This window comes from Phaseolus vulgaris, chromosome 5 (genome assembly GCF_051622355.1).
Source record: "Phaseolus vulgaris cultivar YP4 chromosome 5, ASM5162235v1, whole genome shotgun sequence".
Classification (NCBI taxonomy): Eukaryota; Viridiplantae; Streptophyta; class Magnoliopsida; order Fabales; family Fabaceae; genus Phaseolus; species Phaseolus vulgaris.
Window position 1 is genome coordinate 39,771,460 of NC_143502.1, and position 16,140 is coordinate 39,787,599.

At 29.2% G+C, this 16,140-nt stretch overlaps 1 protein-coding gene across 3 annotated transcripts; it reads right to left on the reverse strand.

The window, feature by feature from the left end:
* Positions 1-10,385: 10,385 nt before the first annotated feature.
* On the reverse strand, positions 10,386-15,233 carry LOC137817325 (ethylene-responsive transcription factor RAP2-7). Of its 3 annotated transcripts, XM_068620585.2 has the most exons (11): positions 14,893-15,233; positions 13,999-14,767; positions 13,791-13,816; positions 13,643-13,673; positions 13,441-13,528; positions 13,212-13,357; positions 12,871-12,915; positions 12,652-12,755; positions 12,419-12,543; positions 12,011-12,124; positions 10,386-10,994 (listed from the first exon to the last, which is right to left on the reverse strand). In XM_068620585.2, exons 2-11 carry the CDS (start codon positions 14,460-14,462, stop codon positions 10,710-10,712), a joined length of 1,428 nt encoding a protein of 475 aa, XP_068476686.2. In that variant the 5' UTR covers positions 14,463-14,767; positions 14,893-15,233; the 3' UTR covers positions 10,386-10,709. The 3 variants fall into 3 exon arrangements, with proteins under 3 accessions (XP_068476686.2, XP_068476687.2, XP_090158278.1); XM_068620586.2 differs by lacking the exon at positions 12,871-12,915 and having other exon boundaries at positions 14,893-15,231; XM_090302152.1 differs by lacking the exon at positions 12,871-12,915 and having other exon boundaries at positions 13,999-15,229.
* Between the last annotated feature and the right edge of the window lie 907 nt (positions 15,234-16,140).

A 16,140-nucleotide genomic window follows, 5' to 3' on the forward strand; every position in this document is an offset into this window, starting at 1 on the left:
AAATGCTACAAAATGGAAAAGAGAATCCGTTGTTTTTGAAAAGGGTAATGTTACAGTCTGCATTATAGAGCTAGACTTGCTAGAAAATTAACTATTCAAGGGGTGATAATTGAAAGAATAAATCGGTAATGATCAGTCACTTATTGGTGAACATGATAACAGAGTTAATTTGCTCGCGTGAACACCATAGCTGCTGCTGCTTCTATGATAAGAGACAAGGAGAAGAGAAAATCTTGAGTAAGTATATAAATATCGATGTGGAGTTGAAAACTTAGACAACTATTTACTTACATATTGAAATCTACCCTGAAGAATTCAAAACCTACAGCTAACCTTAACACATTTTCAGTCTTCCTAATGTATCTAACACCTTCATCAATATTTCTAATATTAAAAAAAAGATAAATTTTTTAAGTTAATATTAATTTATACGCAAGTTAAAAATTAAAAAAAAAATGTTTACAAATTAATTTATGTATAAAATAAGTTAACATTATAAAGAGTCATATTTTTATCAAAAGTAATTATGAAAAACTTGTTGAAAGAGTTCTTTTATAACAAGGCAAAAAATAGTTGGAAATCATATACCATCTACCAATTTCCAGTTAGGTAAGAATCTGATACAAATCATAGAAGAAATGGTGAACTCCCACAATGGAAGATATTGTCATAGTAGCTCACAGCTTTCATTTTTAAGTTGGATCTCTAATAAAGTAGGAAGAGTACATTAAAATAGTCTACCAAATATATATTTCAAAACACTATAGACATTTAGCATGATCCTGTCAACTAAATCACTGTTGTTCTACAAATATAAATAAGAATGGTATGGTACTTACATAAAGTTTATTTTGTTTTTCTGTTGGTTTTGCTTCTATATGTTCTATCATAGTTGTATTGTGTCTTTATATACAACCAATTTCATCCTCCTTTCTTCTAAATGGTTCCAAAAGTAAAAATACATAAGTAGTATTCTAAGCATCAAGTATTTAATTGTTATTGCCGATAAAAAAAAATTCTAAGCATTAAGAATCTTTCAAATTGATCTTGAATTTCCTAATATACCTCAAGGATTAATTGAAAGAGTATTCACTCTAGAAGAATTACTTATGTAACTTTCTTATTTTTCATGATTTATTCAATTTTAAAACTTACTTTATCTCCGTCATGTATTTTGAATTCCTATGATATTTGTTGCTGGAGGATTAACCTAATTGTGTCAATGTATTTAGTCTATTTTAAATTCAGAATATTAAATAACAAAAAAGTAAAAGTATATGGATTAAACTGAGTATAGTGTGGTGCCCTTCCCTCCCTCTTTCTCTTAAATACACATTTTAGGGACCATTTGTTGGATAGGACATTGAAGGTCTGATCCAACAAGGTCCATGCTTTGTTCTTTTTTAGTTGATTTTTAGCAAGGGGCATGTGTTCTTCTGTTGTCATAAAAACTTTGCACAGTAGTTTTGGAAAGGCTTTATTATTGGCATGTAACTGTAAGAACCTCTTTATGATGACCGGTGAAGATGGCAGCAGGGTGCATCTTAAATCAATTTTCGTTTAAGCTAACTTCAATTTCTTAACCCAACTATAAACTAATTAAATTATTAAGTGTTATTATAACACGATTACTACTTTGTTTTTTCTTTCAAAATATTATAGATTTCATATAATTAGAGATAAGAACAATGTAGGGTATATAAATGGAACAAACATCATTTTATAAACTAATTTTTTCAGTTAAAATATACTTATTAAAAATAAGATAGAATATAATAATTAATTATTAAATATTTTATTTTATAATAAGCAGATCTTTTTGATTTAGCCTTCTAATTTATTTTAGTTTTCGCAATGAAATATCTCGTGGATTTCTTTTCTTCATTCCCCTCACGATATTTTATTTGTTTTCCTTTTAAGCACAACTTCTTCTTCTTTTTTTAGCTTTTTAATGCCATTATTTTTCTTTTGTTTATCTAACATGACAAGTTTTACTGTTATTTCCTCTAAAATAATAGACAAAATAGAAGAATTGATATTTTCAAAAGTAAAAATGAGAATATTAGAGTGACCACATTTTGTAAAGTGACCCTTAGTCGGATCCATGTATGTACAAGAAGCAAATTTAATTAAGTGCAGTAGTTTATTTACATCTCAAATTCATTATTTACATCTTTATTGAATGCAGTAGTTTTTGGGCTGAAACTAAATAAAACAATTAAATGCAATAATTAAAATAATCTTGATTATACAAGTAGGAAATATATATTTTAAAATGAAAAAAAAAAACACTCATGTATATGGGAATGGGATGGAACTAGTACTTGGACAAGCATCCATAGGCATTGAAATCTATGGGTAATTATTCTTGGATTCAAACTCATGATTTGAAAAGCATATAACTCTTATAACATGTAATTTCATTAAGTCTATTGTTAACTCTAGTTTAAAGGGACCATACGATAATGTAAAAACAAAAACAAACTAATGACAAGGTTATCTAGTATGAAAAAATGTTTTATAAAAAATTATTTTAGAAAAATAGAGACTACAAGTAAAAATATTATGATTTTTAAGAACTAAACTCTTAACTAATCTCTAAATTAAAATTATATGACTATTTTTTGATAAATTTTATTATTATTTTTTCATTTTATCTTATATGTATTTAAACATAATTCATACATACTTATTTCGATCTAAAACATGTAAACCTTATAACTTATAGTGTTATGTTAAAAAGAATTTGGATAGATAGGATGAGAAGAATATTTATAAATTATTACTAATTTTAACTTATTAATTGTTTTTAAAAGAGTTGAATAGATCTTATTTTCTCTTATTACTATTAAACTCTGATGAGGTATTTTTTTAAGTGTAAATTGTAATGAGTAGCCTTTTCACTATGAGAGATAGGGTACTTCAATATTAATTCTGTTTGAGAATTGTGAATAACGAATGTTAATGTTAACCTAATTAGGGTTTAGGATTTATAAAGTTGAAATAAATATTTTATTGGATGAGTCTAGATACTAACAGGATCTTTAATCTCATATTAAACAATATATATAATCAGTTTATCACATTTAATTAAGTTTAGTTTAAGGTTATACTTAATTAAATATTAATTTCGCGCTTCAAAGTTGTTTTAGATTTATATGTCTTAAATCACATGTGTGTCAAGTTAGTCTTTGATGCATATGAGCTCAAAATATTCTCAATCACATATAATACTTAACAAATTTAAAAGTCAATTTTTTTTCAAATAGATAGACTTGCTATAAATAATAATACTTAATAAAAAAATTGATAATAGCATATAACAGTAATACTTAATAAGAAAATTTGATAATAACATGCAAGACAAAGTTATCGTGTTAATTTTCAAACTATTAATCAAATACGATTTTTTTTATTTCACCACATAATACTTAAATATAAAAAATTATTTTATGACATTAATTTAGGTCAAATTTAATTAAAAACATGGTATGAAGTGTCAGTTTATATTAACTTGCATCGAATTTTTTTATATTATTTTCGAAAATTTCAACCTAATTAATCTAACCAGGAACGAGTTGGTTCCTTTAAAATTAATTCACTCTCATCATACATATGCGTAAAATTAATTTGAAGAAAAAAAATACATAATAATCTTCTATTGATAAAAAGTATAAAATAATATATTTTTTTCATAATTAATTACATAATTAACTTACATAAACTAAATAATATATATATTAAAAATCCCATAAATAGTAATTAATAATAAAAATAATTTATAAATTAAATGGTTTTGGTTGACAATAAATTAAACCAAAGATTACAATCAAATTAATTGTTTCCTTTTGTGAATTGATCCAATTAAATAAAAGGTGATCCATAAATAGTATGGTTTTGTTTGATGTTATGTGTTCCATCTCTTTCAGTGTATATGATATGTGCATAAACTATAAGACAAAGTTGGAAACAACCAAACAGAGACCTACCATAGTTGTACAGTAACCCCCACCCAAAGAAAAGGAAAAAGATATATCAATGGAAATAAAACAAACAGAAAACCCAACCTTTGCTCCTCCAATCCAACAAATAGGGTTGTCCTCTTCAGAACCACCCATTTATAATGTTTTTTTTAATCAATCCTGTGATGTGCTTCAACCATAGCCCCTGTCACAAACACCTTATCCAATTCTTGTCAGTGTTCAAACCCAGCCACTTTTTCTATTTATGGTCTAGCACTAAACATCACTACATGTCAAAAGAGAATCATTATGCCTTTTACATAACTCCAATTAATTCCAGTGGAAAAAATGTTTATATTGTTTTTCAATTCAGTTGTCAACTTATCTAATATTGCAGGAGTATGTGTAAACATCCAAATATTAAGGAAGTTAAATTACAAATATGATATTTTCTGGTGGCATTTTTCCTTAGTAGTTCTTTTGGATGCAAGATTTTAGATCTCTTTCGATCTTCGAAAACCAGGAATAACTACTACTATATTCTGATTTTTAAGTCAATTTGAGTGCAACTAAAATATATTAGTTTAGGATTAAAAATACACTATATTGAATCTTATCTTAGGATGTTCAACTATTTATATTAGTAGTGCTAGATGTTCGATTATACAAATAGTTTAATAAGTTTAATAGAGTCTAATTATTTTTTAATTATAATTTGTGGGTATTTATTGTATAACAATCTTTAATAATATCACTATTATTTTTAGGTTGTGTAGGAGGAGATTTTTGAGGAATGTCAAAATGTTGTAACTGAATAAGTATCGGTATTCGACAACGCAACAATACATGATAAGCATTAGAGGAAAAAAAAATTGTGTGATGGATGAAGAAATTCCAATAGTACATTAATATGATTGATATTATAATCATATTTTATTTATTTTTAATTTAAAATATTATTATATTATTATAATGGTTTGTGTGTATGTATGTTACTTTTTTTTGTGTTAAAAGAAATATTTTCCATTCCAATAAGATTGAAAGTACTAGATGAAGTCACGTTGTAGTAAATTAGGTATCTACTAGTTGTGTATGTTGATTTTCATTGTTGTGATTGGAATAATTGAGGAAAATAGCATGTTTAGAGTTAAAAGTTTGTGTGTGCTTTGGAGAATTTTATACTATCTTCTAATTTTCTTTTAAAAAACATTTTAGAGGTTACCAAGGATTTATCTCAGCAGCCAAGATATTAAACATGCTGTGAAATTATTTGTTGTGTCCAAGTATAAGTCACAAGCTATGTGAGATTATGATTGACATTTTTTGGCTCAATCATGTTTCATTATTTGTGAAAAGCATAATAAAGTTGTTTTCTATATCATATTGTGATAGGACATTCGAAAATTTAGGGGATAAGTGATCGTTTCATAAGGTTTTAGAAAATCCTAAAATTTGTTGTATATTATGTGTATTTGCATTTAGAGTTAAGTCTGATACTGTTTGTGACTACAGTAACATCTCAATGTAAAACTACGATTCTCATCACTTTAACCACATCTATGTCCTAATTTAATATAATTTTTATTCTATTGTATTTTTTTTTCTCATTTCCCTATCTAGCACCCTTTTGTTTTTATTTCTCTATCTAGCACCCTTTTGTTTTTATTTCCCTATCTAGCACTCTTTTATTTTTTATTTTCCTATCTAGCACCATTTCAAAAATAAATAAATAAATAATAATTTATTTATTTATTGATAATTTTAATTTTGAATGCATTAGTTAGAAATAATTAGAAAATAAAAACAGCAACAATAAAATAAAAACAAAAATAGATATAAATAAAGAATGACAGAAAAAAAAACAACTAAAAACATAAAAGATATAAAATAAAGGAAAAACAAAATAAGATAAAGATAAAAGATATAAAAAAAATTCAAACAAGATAAAGATAAAAGACATAAGGCGATATTAAATAAGTATATGTTGATCATAAAAAGGAAAATAAATAAAAGATGATTATTCATTTGATATTTTCTTCAGTGATACATTAAATAGTTTATGCAAAATGAAACATAATTAATGTAATTGCACAATCCAGTAATTATGTTTCATTTCGCACAAACTATCTAATGTACCATTGAATAACATATTAAATGAATGATCATCTCTCATTTATTTTCCTTTTTATGATCAACATATACTTATTTAATATCGCCTTATATCTCTTATCTTTATCTTGTTTGAATTTTTTTTATATATTTTATCTTTATCTTATTTTGTTTTGCCTTTATTTTATATCTTTTATGTTTTTAGTTGTTTTTTTTTTGTCATTCTTTATTTATATCTATTTTTTGTTTTTATTTTATTGTTGTTGTTTTTATTTTCTATACTTATTTTTTTCTTCTCATTTTTAAGCATTAAGTGTAACATTTGTATTAGTTTTTTTTAGAATTTTGCATTTAGGTAAACACTTCAATATTATTTATGTGTCCACTGTTGATTAATACTAATTGACTTTGGTTTTTTTTTATAAATATGTCTTGTATTTTTTACTTGAAATTAACATGATTACACCATCAATAATAATAAAAATAAATACTAATTTATGTTTATAGATTCAACTTTTATGTTGTTGTAGAGTTTAATTTTTTTATTTTCTTTATTTTTAAAATAAAAATTTAAACTAACCATTTTTAATTTATTACTTTTTTATTTTTATTTTGTAAAAACTCATTTATTTATTCATTAATTATATTTCTAAATATTTTAAACATTAAAAATATTTATTTTTTAATGCATTCAAAATTAAAATTATTAAAAAAATAATAATTTATTATTTATTTATTTATTTTTAAAATTGTGCTAGATAGGGAAATAAAAAATAAAAGAGTGCTAGATAGGGAAATAAAAACAAAAGGGTGCTAGATAGGGAAATAAAAACAAAAGGGTGCTAAATAGGAAAATAAAGATGTAATGGTGCTAGATAGGGAATTGAGTCATTTTCTTTTTCCTTCATGGTGAATGATTCCACATTCAATACATACTTTTTGATATTTTTAGAAATTTTATAAACCTATTAATTATTTATAATTTTTCTTTTCATTATGTTATTTAAATATCAGTTTTCAAATAGTTATGTTTTCGAATGGGATTGGGAAGATAATGATTGTTTTTCTTTTTGTCACTCATCTCTTTCTTCTTTTTAAAATGGTCTCTTCACTCTTTTTTCACTCTTCTATTTCTTGTTCTCGTGTATCCAAGATCGGATGGTACCTGCAAAAGGCACTGTGATGTTCCAATGAAATCTCAGTATTTAATGTTCGGTGTTATTAGTACTGAATGATCATGTATCGTATTCTTGAAATGTGTGTCTATTTAGATAATTATCATTAACTCTTTTTTCTTGAATCATATTAAAGTTTTAGATCATGATTAGGAGTGGATTACCTAATATTTAACCACTGATTAGTGTTATTAATTTTTTGTTTAGATATAATAAATTTAATCGTATGAATCAGTACAATTTCTTACACTTTTAGCTGTTATACATACTTGATAGAGGTCAAAGTTATATTATTTCATATTAAATTAGATATCTTAAAAATAAGATATTTGTTACTTAATTGTTTTTATTTTGTTTCTTTTGACATAAATTACTTAGGAGAAGCTGTGATTGTGAAAAGAGAAAAGGATTGATGTTGGAAAAGGTTTGTCTGGTGGAATAAATGTTGGGAAAAGAGAAAAAAAAAAAGTATCTCTAATTATTGTGTAGGTCATGATCAGGCTAAACTTACGACAACAGAAGAACCTTTCCCCTCTTCTCTTCTCTTCTCAGTTTCAAAGACTTGCCAAACTCATTGACCAGAATACTCATCCAATCATAATACTTTGATAAATGCTAACATTCTTTTTCATATACTCTTTATCTCTTTATCTTAGTAGTACAAATTATAAAAATTTGTGAATTTTATACTATTCTATTTAATAACGTTTGTGATGTTAAGAGTATAATTTTTGTTCACTAATGGAAAGAAAAACTAACAAAAAATAATAAGATTTAATTTTTATAATGTGAAAAAGTTGTAATTTAGTTTTAAATGTATTTCTCTCACGTCATTTAGGAGTTAAGACTAACAGTTTCATCCTTTAATTTATTGAGACGGTTTTAATGATAAAATTGTAACGGAAGTTGCAGACAATACTTCGGATACAGTAATTAATCTCATTAATGCTATTTGAACGGACTTGAGGTTAAAATGAGGTTTCAAAGATGAATTCTTATCTCCTTAGTCCTCAACTAGGGGGATTCTGTTATCCTTAAATCTTGACTTTGGAATTTTTTTTGGTGCACTCAATACTCCTCTACATCACTTAAAAATTGAGATCAATGACATTTTAGCTTCAAAGTGAACAATACCTATAATGTGGTGATTAATTTTAGTGATAATATCTCAATAACTTTAAGTGGAAAGAAAATGTATATTTATATTAATTTTAATTTATTTTAGTTATTTCATATATTTCTTTTACATATCTATTTTCTAATAAAAAATGGATTAATATAGTAGAAATGTCCCATTAATTATAAATTAAAATATTTTATAATATATAATTAAATGCACTTTTATTTTATTGGAGTGGTATAAAATAAATGAAAAATAAAGAAGAGATATTTGTATTTTATTGGAGGTGATGATAATACGATGAAAGGAGTAGTATAGAAGAAAGAAATATGAGTGTGGTGTTGTAAGTCCCGGGTCCCAAGAAAAGTTATGTAGGGTTGTAGATGTGATTATTGCAGTGGTGGAAATTGAAAGCTTAGGAAGATATTTGGTGTTGATACTGTGAAATTAGTAATACTACGAAGGAAGTTATGAGGAGGAAGAGGACAAGAAAAGGTTGGTCCCCTTCTCTATTTGACACACAACACACAACACACTGATAGAGGGTGTTCCTCTTTTCTGATTGATTCTCTGCTGCGATTGTACAATGAAACAGAGATAACACATGAACAGTAATTGGAATGCATAGCAGCTGATGCCTCTGTTTCCCTCTGCTCTGATCATTTCATCTACTTTTATAGCTCTCATTACCGGAATGAATAATGCTGCACTGCTATGTCACCAATATAATTTAATACTAATCTGCAATCACTTGTGTCACCCACTGCTTCTTCTCACTCAACATGCCCAATCCTCGTTCCGATAAAATTGCACCCTCACTCATCATATCCCACTTTTCAATCCTTTTTCTGTCTGTAAAAACTTCTTTTTATTTTTCATATAATTTTAAGCATTAAAATCATAGTTATTTCCTTCAATTTTAACTTGTATCAACGCTTATTTTAATGATGAAAATCACAAGCACTGTGCTTAAATTAGTTGTGGAAAAATATTTTAGCTATTGCTATAATTATTTACATAACTTTGTGTCTAGATATATACAGTGAAGGTGATTTTAAGACAGCTTACTTCGTTTAAATTATTTTAAAATAATGTTTTTATAGTAAACTATAGAAAAATATTTAAACTGTTTACCATTAGAATAAAATTAGCCGAAAGAAGATAAAACAATTGGAAAACGAAAACGTAATAAAAATTAAAGGAATTTTTATTGGAATGTTGTTCTCTTATCATTTTCAAATCACATCTAATATGATCATTAATGAAATTTTCTGTGTTTAACTATGTTTTGACCAGTGCACTGGTAACTTCAATCATAATTTTCAAACTTCTACGATGATGAAAAAAAATTCCATAATGTTTTCTAACTCATAGTTTCAGTAAATCTATCGTATGTAATCTTGAAAAGGCAGGTTTTCTTACAAAGATAACGTACTATTTTTTTTTTCAAAAAAAGTATTTACTAAACACGCCTCTTATCTTACGTTAAAAATTAGCACATAATAGTATGGACCAATAAACGAGCACATCCAAATTGATATCCAAACAAAATATACATCAGAAATATATTGGAAGTTACATAACGACTAATTATTTATTTTAATATTTTAAATTGAAAATACTGACGCCATTTTATATTATTTATCTTTTTTGGTAATTATCAATTACTCAAGTAGTGAGAAAGTAGCATAAAAATATCCTTATGAAATGAATGAGTATATGGTGTAATTAATTCCGTTGGTGAATTACCAATAAATGTTTCTTATTGGGAAAATAATAATTAATATTTTGTTCATGTTATAAATAAGAAATATTTTAAAATAAGTTAAAACACTATAAAGGGCGAGTTTGGCAAGGTAGAAAGAAAATAAAGGAGAAAGGAATTTATTTTTACTCATCCATATTTTTTTTTCTTTCATAAGCATACCATAATCAACAAGAATGCAGCCAATCGTAAACCATAAAAATGAAAAGGTTTTAACTTCCATAGAACAGAGCAAACATGTAAGAGCGTTAGGGTAGTCAAATAATGTTGTGAAATATGTAATGAAAAATACAACACAGATTGGCTTCCTCCCAAAGTCAGGGTTGCATACAAAAGAGCCCACACTCACAAAATTGGCGGGCGAATACACGAGTTTTGATAGCCTGTTACTAATTTTGAAGAGAAGATAGAAGTGCAACCGAAAATAGTTTTTTTTTCTTCACACATGATGGGCATAATGGTTTAACCAAGAGGTGCAATCAGATGTTGTATCTAAGTATTCATCAAGCAGTAACAGAATTATACAAGGAGTTATAAACGCAAAGGTCTGTGGCAATTTACCATTTTTACTTGCATTACTAGATAGGCTGGGATGGTGTCTGCAGGGGCTTGACCTCGTAATAGAATTGAGGTGCATTGCTACCTGGTGCACTGGCTGAAGTGAAACAGAGATTCTGCGGAATCGAGTTCAATGATTTTGTTGGAAAGATGGCATTTGGCGGAAAGGTAGCTGAAATTGAGAATCCTGATGATGCTGCAGTAGAGAACGGTGGTACTGGGGTGGCGGAAACCTGGCTATGTGTTTGCCACGCCCAGTTGGGGACTCCTTTTGAAGGATCTATGCCGATTCTCTCTGCTCTTTCCTGTAAAATATTTCAACAATCTTTCAAAGATAGGCATATAGATATCTTGTTGTACAAGAAACGACACGCTAATGCTCGTATCAAGTCGTACTAATGCACGAAGTTAAATTCCGAGTATCTTGTCCACGTAGAATACAATTTTGAAAAAGAATGCCGAAAGGAAATGTTTGACAGAAATAGGATAACAGGTGAGTAAGTACAACAACTATTGAAATATTTGGCTTTTAGTATTATAAAAAAAATAATAGTCTTAATAAAAATATTTTAATTACATTAGTTTAGTTTGAACTCGGTGAATAGTTAAGGTAATTGAGTAGGGTGTTTGTTTTTAATAATTAACACATTTATTAAGAAAAAAAAGTAAAGTTAATATGTCAAAACCAATTTTAAATCTACAAAGCAAACCATCAAACCTTTCAAATTTAAAATTTCTTCTTTAATAAATACATGTGGTAGTTACAATTACTTAAATCAGAGTTCAAACAAATGCAATTAAATTTTTTATACTAATTATGTCTTCTTAGTGTACTACAAACGGAGTATGTCAAATAATATTTATTGCGTTAGACGGACTATTTAACCACGGAAATATTATCCCAGGCCGAAACGGTTTGTCATTAAACTTTTAGTCATTTCCAAATTCATCCCATTACCAAGAATATATTTATGAGACTACAATAACCTATTCATAGACTCACCACTTCAAGTACTGCTTTGTCAACATATTTGAACAACAACCCATCTTGTCAAAAAGGAATAAGTCACATAGAATTATTTACCAAATAGAGACAAATTCCCTTACAGGTTAGATTGCACCAAAAGTTGATAAAGATTGTATATAAACGGTAAGGAGGATTCCATAAACATAAAAACTCAACTTCGAATGTTATGTCAAAATGAAAAGTTAAACGTTTCTCTTTGAAATAAGGTAGACACTAAAGAAATTATCGTAAATGTTTATATGAAGCATTTAGTAAGGAAACAAGCAATCAGTTGCAACAGGCATTTGAACTCACCAGATTGGGAAAGAAAGTGGAATATGAGGTATTCCATTCAGAAGGACGCTCTTCAGTTACAACGTGCCTTTTCAAAGAAGGATCACCAATAACTGAATTAACATTAGTCTCCATCTGCAAATAAAGAGAATCACCCGATCATGACCATTAATTACTAACATATGAATGCGAAGTAATTGCAGAACAATACCAGAAACCATGTTTCATAAAGACCAACAGTGTCAAAGTAATTAACTACATGTGAACCCACAAAGGACTGAAAAGCTTTGTTTCTGTTAAAAAATCTTCCCACCATTGATCACCAATGAAGATTGTTACGGAGCTAGCTAGAGCAAATAAAGGGTATAATGTGATATAGACTTTTGCCCCCGTGCTTAAAGTAAACCAAAATGTAAAGTTCAATTATACCCTTGAAATTCTTCCGGGGTGCGTGCTGTAAGGGACTTGCTGGAACTGAAGATGGCCCAGATTTTCTTTGGGACCATGTCCTGGAGTTGCTATGCCCAGATTGAGATCAAGATCGTGACTGCCACCTGTGTTGAAGACAAATACAATATCATTTCCCATTCACCATTTCCTTTTAACTGACAATCAATTGGAAATAAAATATATCTAAAGAGTATCATGCTAAGAAGCACTACCTTCATTAATAGCTTCAGGTTTCATTTCGCTCTCATATGCACTTGGCTCGAAGTTAGTCACTGCCTCCCTTCCATTGCACTTGATAGCTGCCTTGTCATAAGCCCTGGTTTCCAGAAAATCAAAAGGGAGACATATGTTGGTTGGAACCGTAATTAGCTTTGATAATTCAGGGAAAAAAGTTCAGGACAGGTAGAATGTAATTCATGTATCATTAGGACCTTGCAGCTTCTACTTCGCTGTCGAAAAGCCCAAGATATATATACCTGCACGAAAGCATTGCAATCTCTAAAACAACAAAAACACCTCTGCCAATCGTTTCTGTGAAGCAGGCATCCTAGACATGTTTCTCCAAACATGGAAAAAAAGCCTAAAGAGTAAAGACCGATTGACTACCAAGCTGAAAACAATTCCCTTCGAATTCGTACTTCAGTTATACCAACAGGTACAGCTGATTGCAATAGGAACTTAAAATCGTACTAATATCTATTAGCTCGTACTAACGTATAAATTCCATAAATCTAGCACACCACTACATCAGTACAAAAAAATAGATCCTCACTTTTTTCCAAGGAATTGTCCCATTCGAGCTTCCCACCGGCCACATTTGTGAAGAGTCACTCCCCTGTATTTTGAACTACCCCTTGAGAAACCTGTACTGTGGCGGCGCAGTATGTGCACGAACTCCTCCTTGGAAAGATTTTTCATCTGTCCATCATTAATAAGCAGTGAAAAGTCAATCGCATGCTCCATCTAGATTCAAATTCACAGAAAGCTTAAGGTTTTCCAACCTGTTTTAGATCCTCCTCATAATCAACAAGATTAAAATTGATATCAGCATCAAGTCCCCTGAACTTAATTGCAGCTCGATCATAGGCCCTAAATTTGAAAAGCCCGAGTCAATTGAGGAAGACACCAATCAAACGAAGGACAGGTTCCATTAGTAAACAAAACTACGACAAAGGATATTAAAATATGCGCAAAAAGTTTTACCTAGCTGCGGCATGAGCGGTGTCAAATCCACCTACAATGAATAACAATCTAATCAAAAGACTCTAAAAATAGCAAAGAAGCATCGAATAATAAACTCAAATATATATATAAAAGGAAAAAACAATCAATCATAAATACAAATCCATACCCAAATAGACTTGTTTCCCGCAATCCCTACACCAAACAAGAAACCAATTAAGGCCAATTCTGTTGTATTTTCAAATTCCACCGTGATTAACCAAATTAAATTTCCAAAGCAAATAATTGTAGTTACTTCAAACCAAAACCTAATAAAAAGGGAAAATAATAATCAATATACAAGAGACGCTAAAATGAACGATGAGAAATGCACGAACCAGATATGCGATTCCCATCTTCCCGTCCTTCGGTAGAAGGTGACTCCTCTGTACTGAGAGCTCCGAGACCGTGGACCTCTCCTACTCTTCTTCACCTGAGGTTGTTGCTGAACCTGAACCACCTTCACCTCGCCGTTTTGACGATCCAGCGAGAGATCCATCAAACTCTTCCTAGCCTGAAACGACGACGTCGAACTCTGCCCTTGCCAATTATCCGCGCTCACCGGAAACAGCTCCTTCGTCGCGGCGACGACGACGTCCTCCGCGCCTTCGACCTTAAGAATTCCGAAATTAAAGGTGAACACGCCACCGGCGCGTGTGGAGCACGAGTCCTCGTTGCTAGACCCTTCCGCATTCACCACGGAGGAATTCGAAGTTCCCGAAGAAGCTTCGGGAAACTTGTCCAACAGCATCACCGAGTCATGGCTCTGAGTCGAGTCGGCATTCAGATTAAGATCCAACATGACGCTTAATCTTCTTCTACTAGGTATTGTTCAACTCTGATTTTCTTTCTATTTTATTATTCGTATTGCTTTTGCTTATGCGCTTTATTATTATTAATTCCAACTACAACATATCAAACTAATATTGCTTCAACGTCAGTGTAGATTCTCTTTTTCTCTTTCAATCGATGGTTACAACAAGTAAAATCGATCGAATCAAAAGAAACAACCAATTATCACACGTAAAATGTAACCTAAACGGTTGAAGACGCAATATCTGAGGGTGTAGTTAGGTGTATAAAGAGCTTCTTCGACGAACTAGGAATCTGCAGTGGAACAGAAGCATAGAGAGGGAAAACAGAATTAGAGAGTTCTCCAGTCACTGTGAGTTCGACGGAGAAGTTATCCGGCGACCGGAAGAACGAAGGAGGAGGAAGAGAGGGAAACTCACAGAAGGCGTGAGAAGGAAGCACTGCGAGGTTTGGTAGTTGCATTTATGGTTTCCTTGTGATGATTTCAGAACCGGAGAGAATAAAACACTGGGGGCTACCGGATTCCATGGCACCGGAGAGAGAGTGAGAGATAACAGGATCCAAACGGAACACTTATTATAAAGTTCTGACCCATTTTATGAGATGATGGAATATATAAACATCTTCTCTCTCATGGTTCCAACTTCGAACCGGTTGGTACGGTCACCGGTCAAGGAAAGCAGATTTTTTTTTTTTATTGCTCTTTGACACAGTAGAGTTGTGGTCTCATCGACGGAAACAGCCATCCACCACTATACATACTATCGACTGAGTTTGTAGTTTTAGGTATTAGGGAGGGAGGTAATAAGGGCGTTTTCGGTATAAATTATTATATTCCCAAATTTTTACATATTATAAATTTTTCTCTCTCTCTCTTCTCACTGTTAACTAAATATTTCTGTAAACAAAATTTACTTCATAACACTAACAATTTCAGATTGCATTAAAGCATAAAAATTAATTAAACTCCAATACATATGTTACTTATTCTGAATTATGCAACATATTGTATTGAATATAATTATGTAAATAGTATAGATGGTTTTTTATTTAAAGGCTCTTTCTAATCTTGCTATTTTTTAAGTGCGTGATAGAAACTTTTCAACCAATGTATTACCTAAAAAGTAAATAATTTATGTATGACTATATAAACGTTTTTATATTATTGTTGAATTATAAATTAATATCGCGCTAAATTTATTAATTTTAATATATATTATTAGTTAATAGTATAAAAGTATTTATACCTAAAACGTGTACAGGTTAAATCTATATACAATTAATTTCTAATAAAAAATATAGTAAAGAATGAACAATATAATGACTTGAACATAGTTTGATTAGAAGTAGTATATTTAAAATAATACATGATTATTTTATTATAGTTCGATTAGAAGTGGTATATTTAAAATGATACAGAACTATTTTAAAGTGAAAAAATATATAAATAGAAAAATAGTCGATATTCATTTTAAAAGAATCATTATGTTTTTATAAACTTTCTCTTTTTTATTTTTTTTATTTTTTTTTAATTTTCTTACTCATCAGTTCAACTATTAGAGTCAATTATTGGATTCTTGACAACGAATATTACAATATTGTCTGGTCAAAAGTTTACTTAGAGTAAATTCATTTTTTATCATTTTTCTTTGAGTCAGTTTTGAACT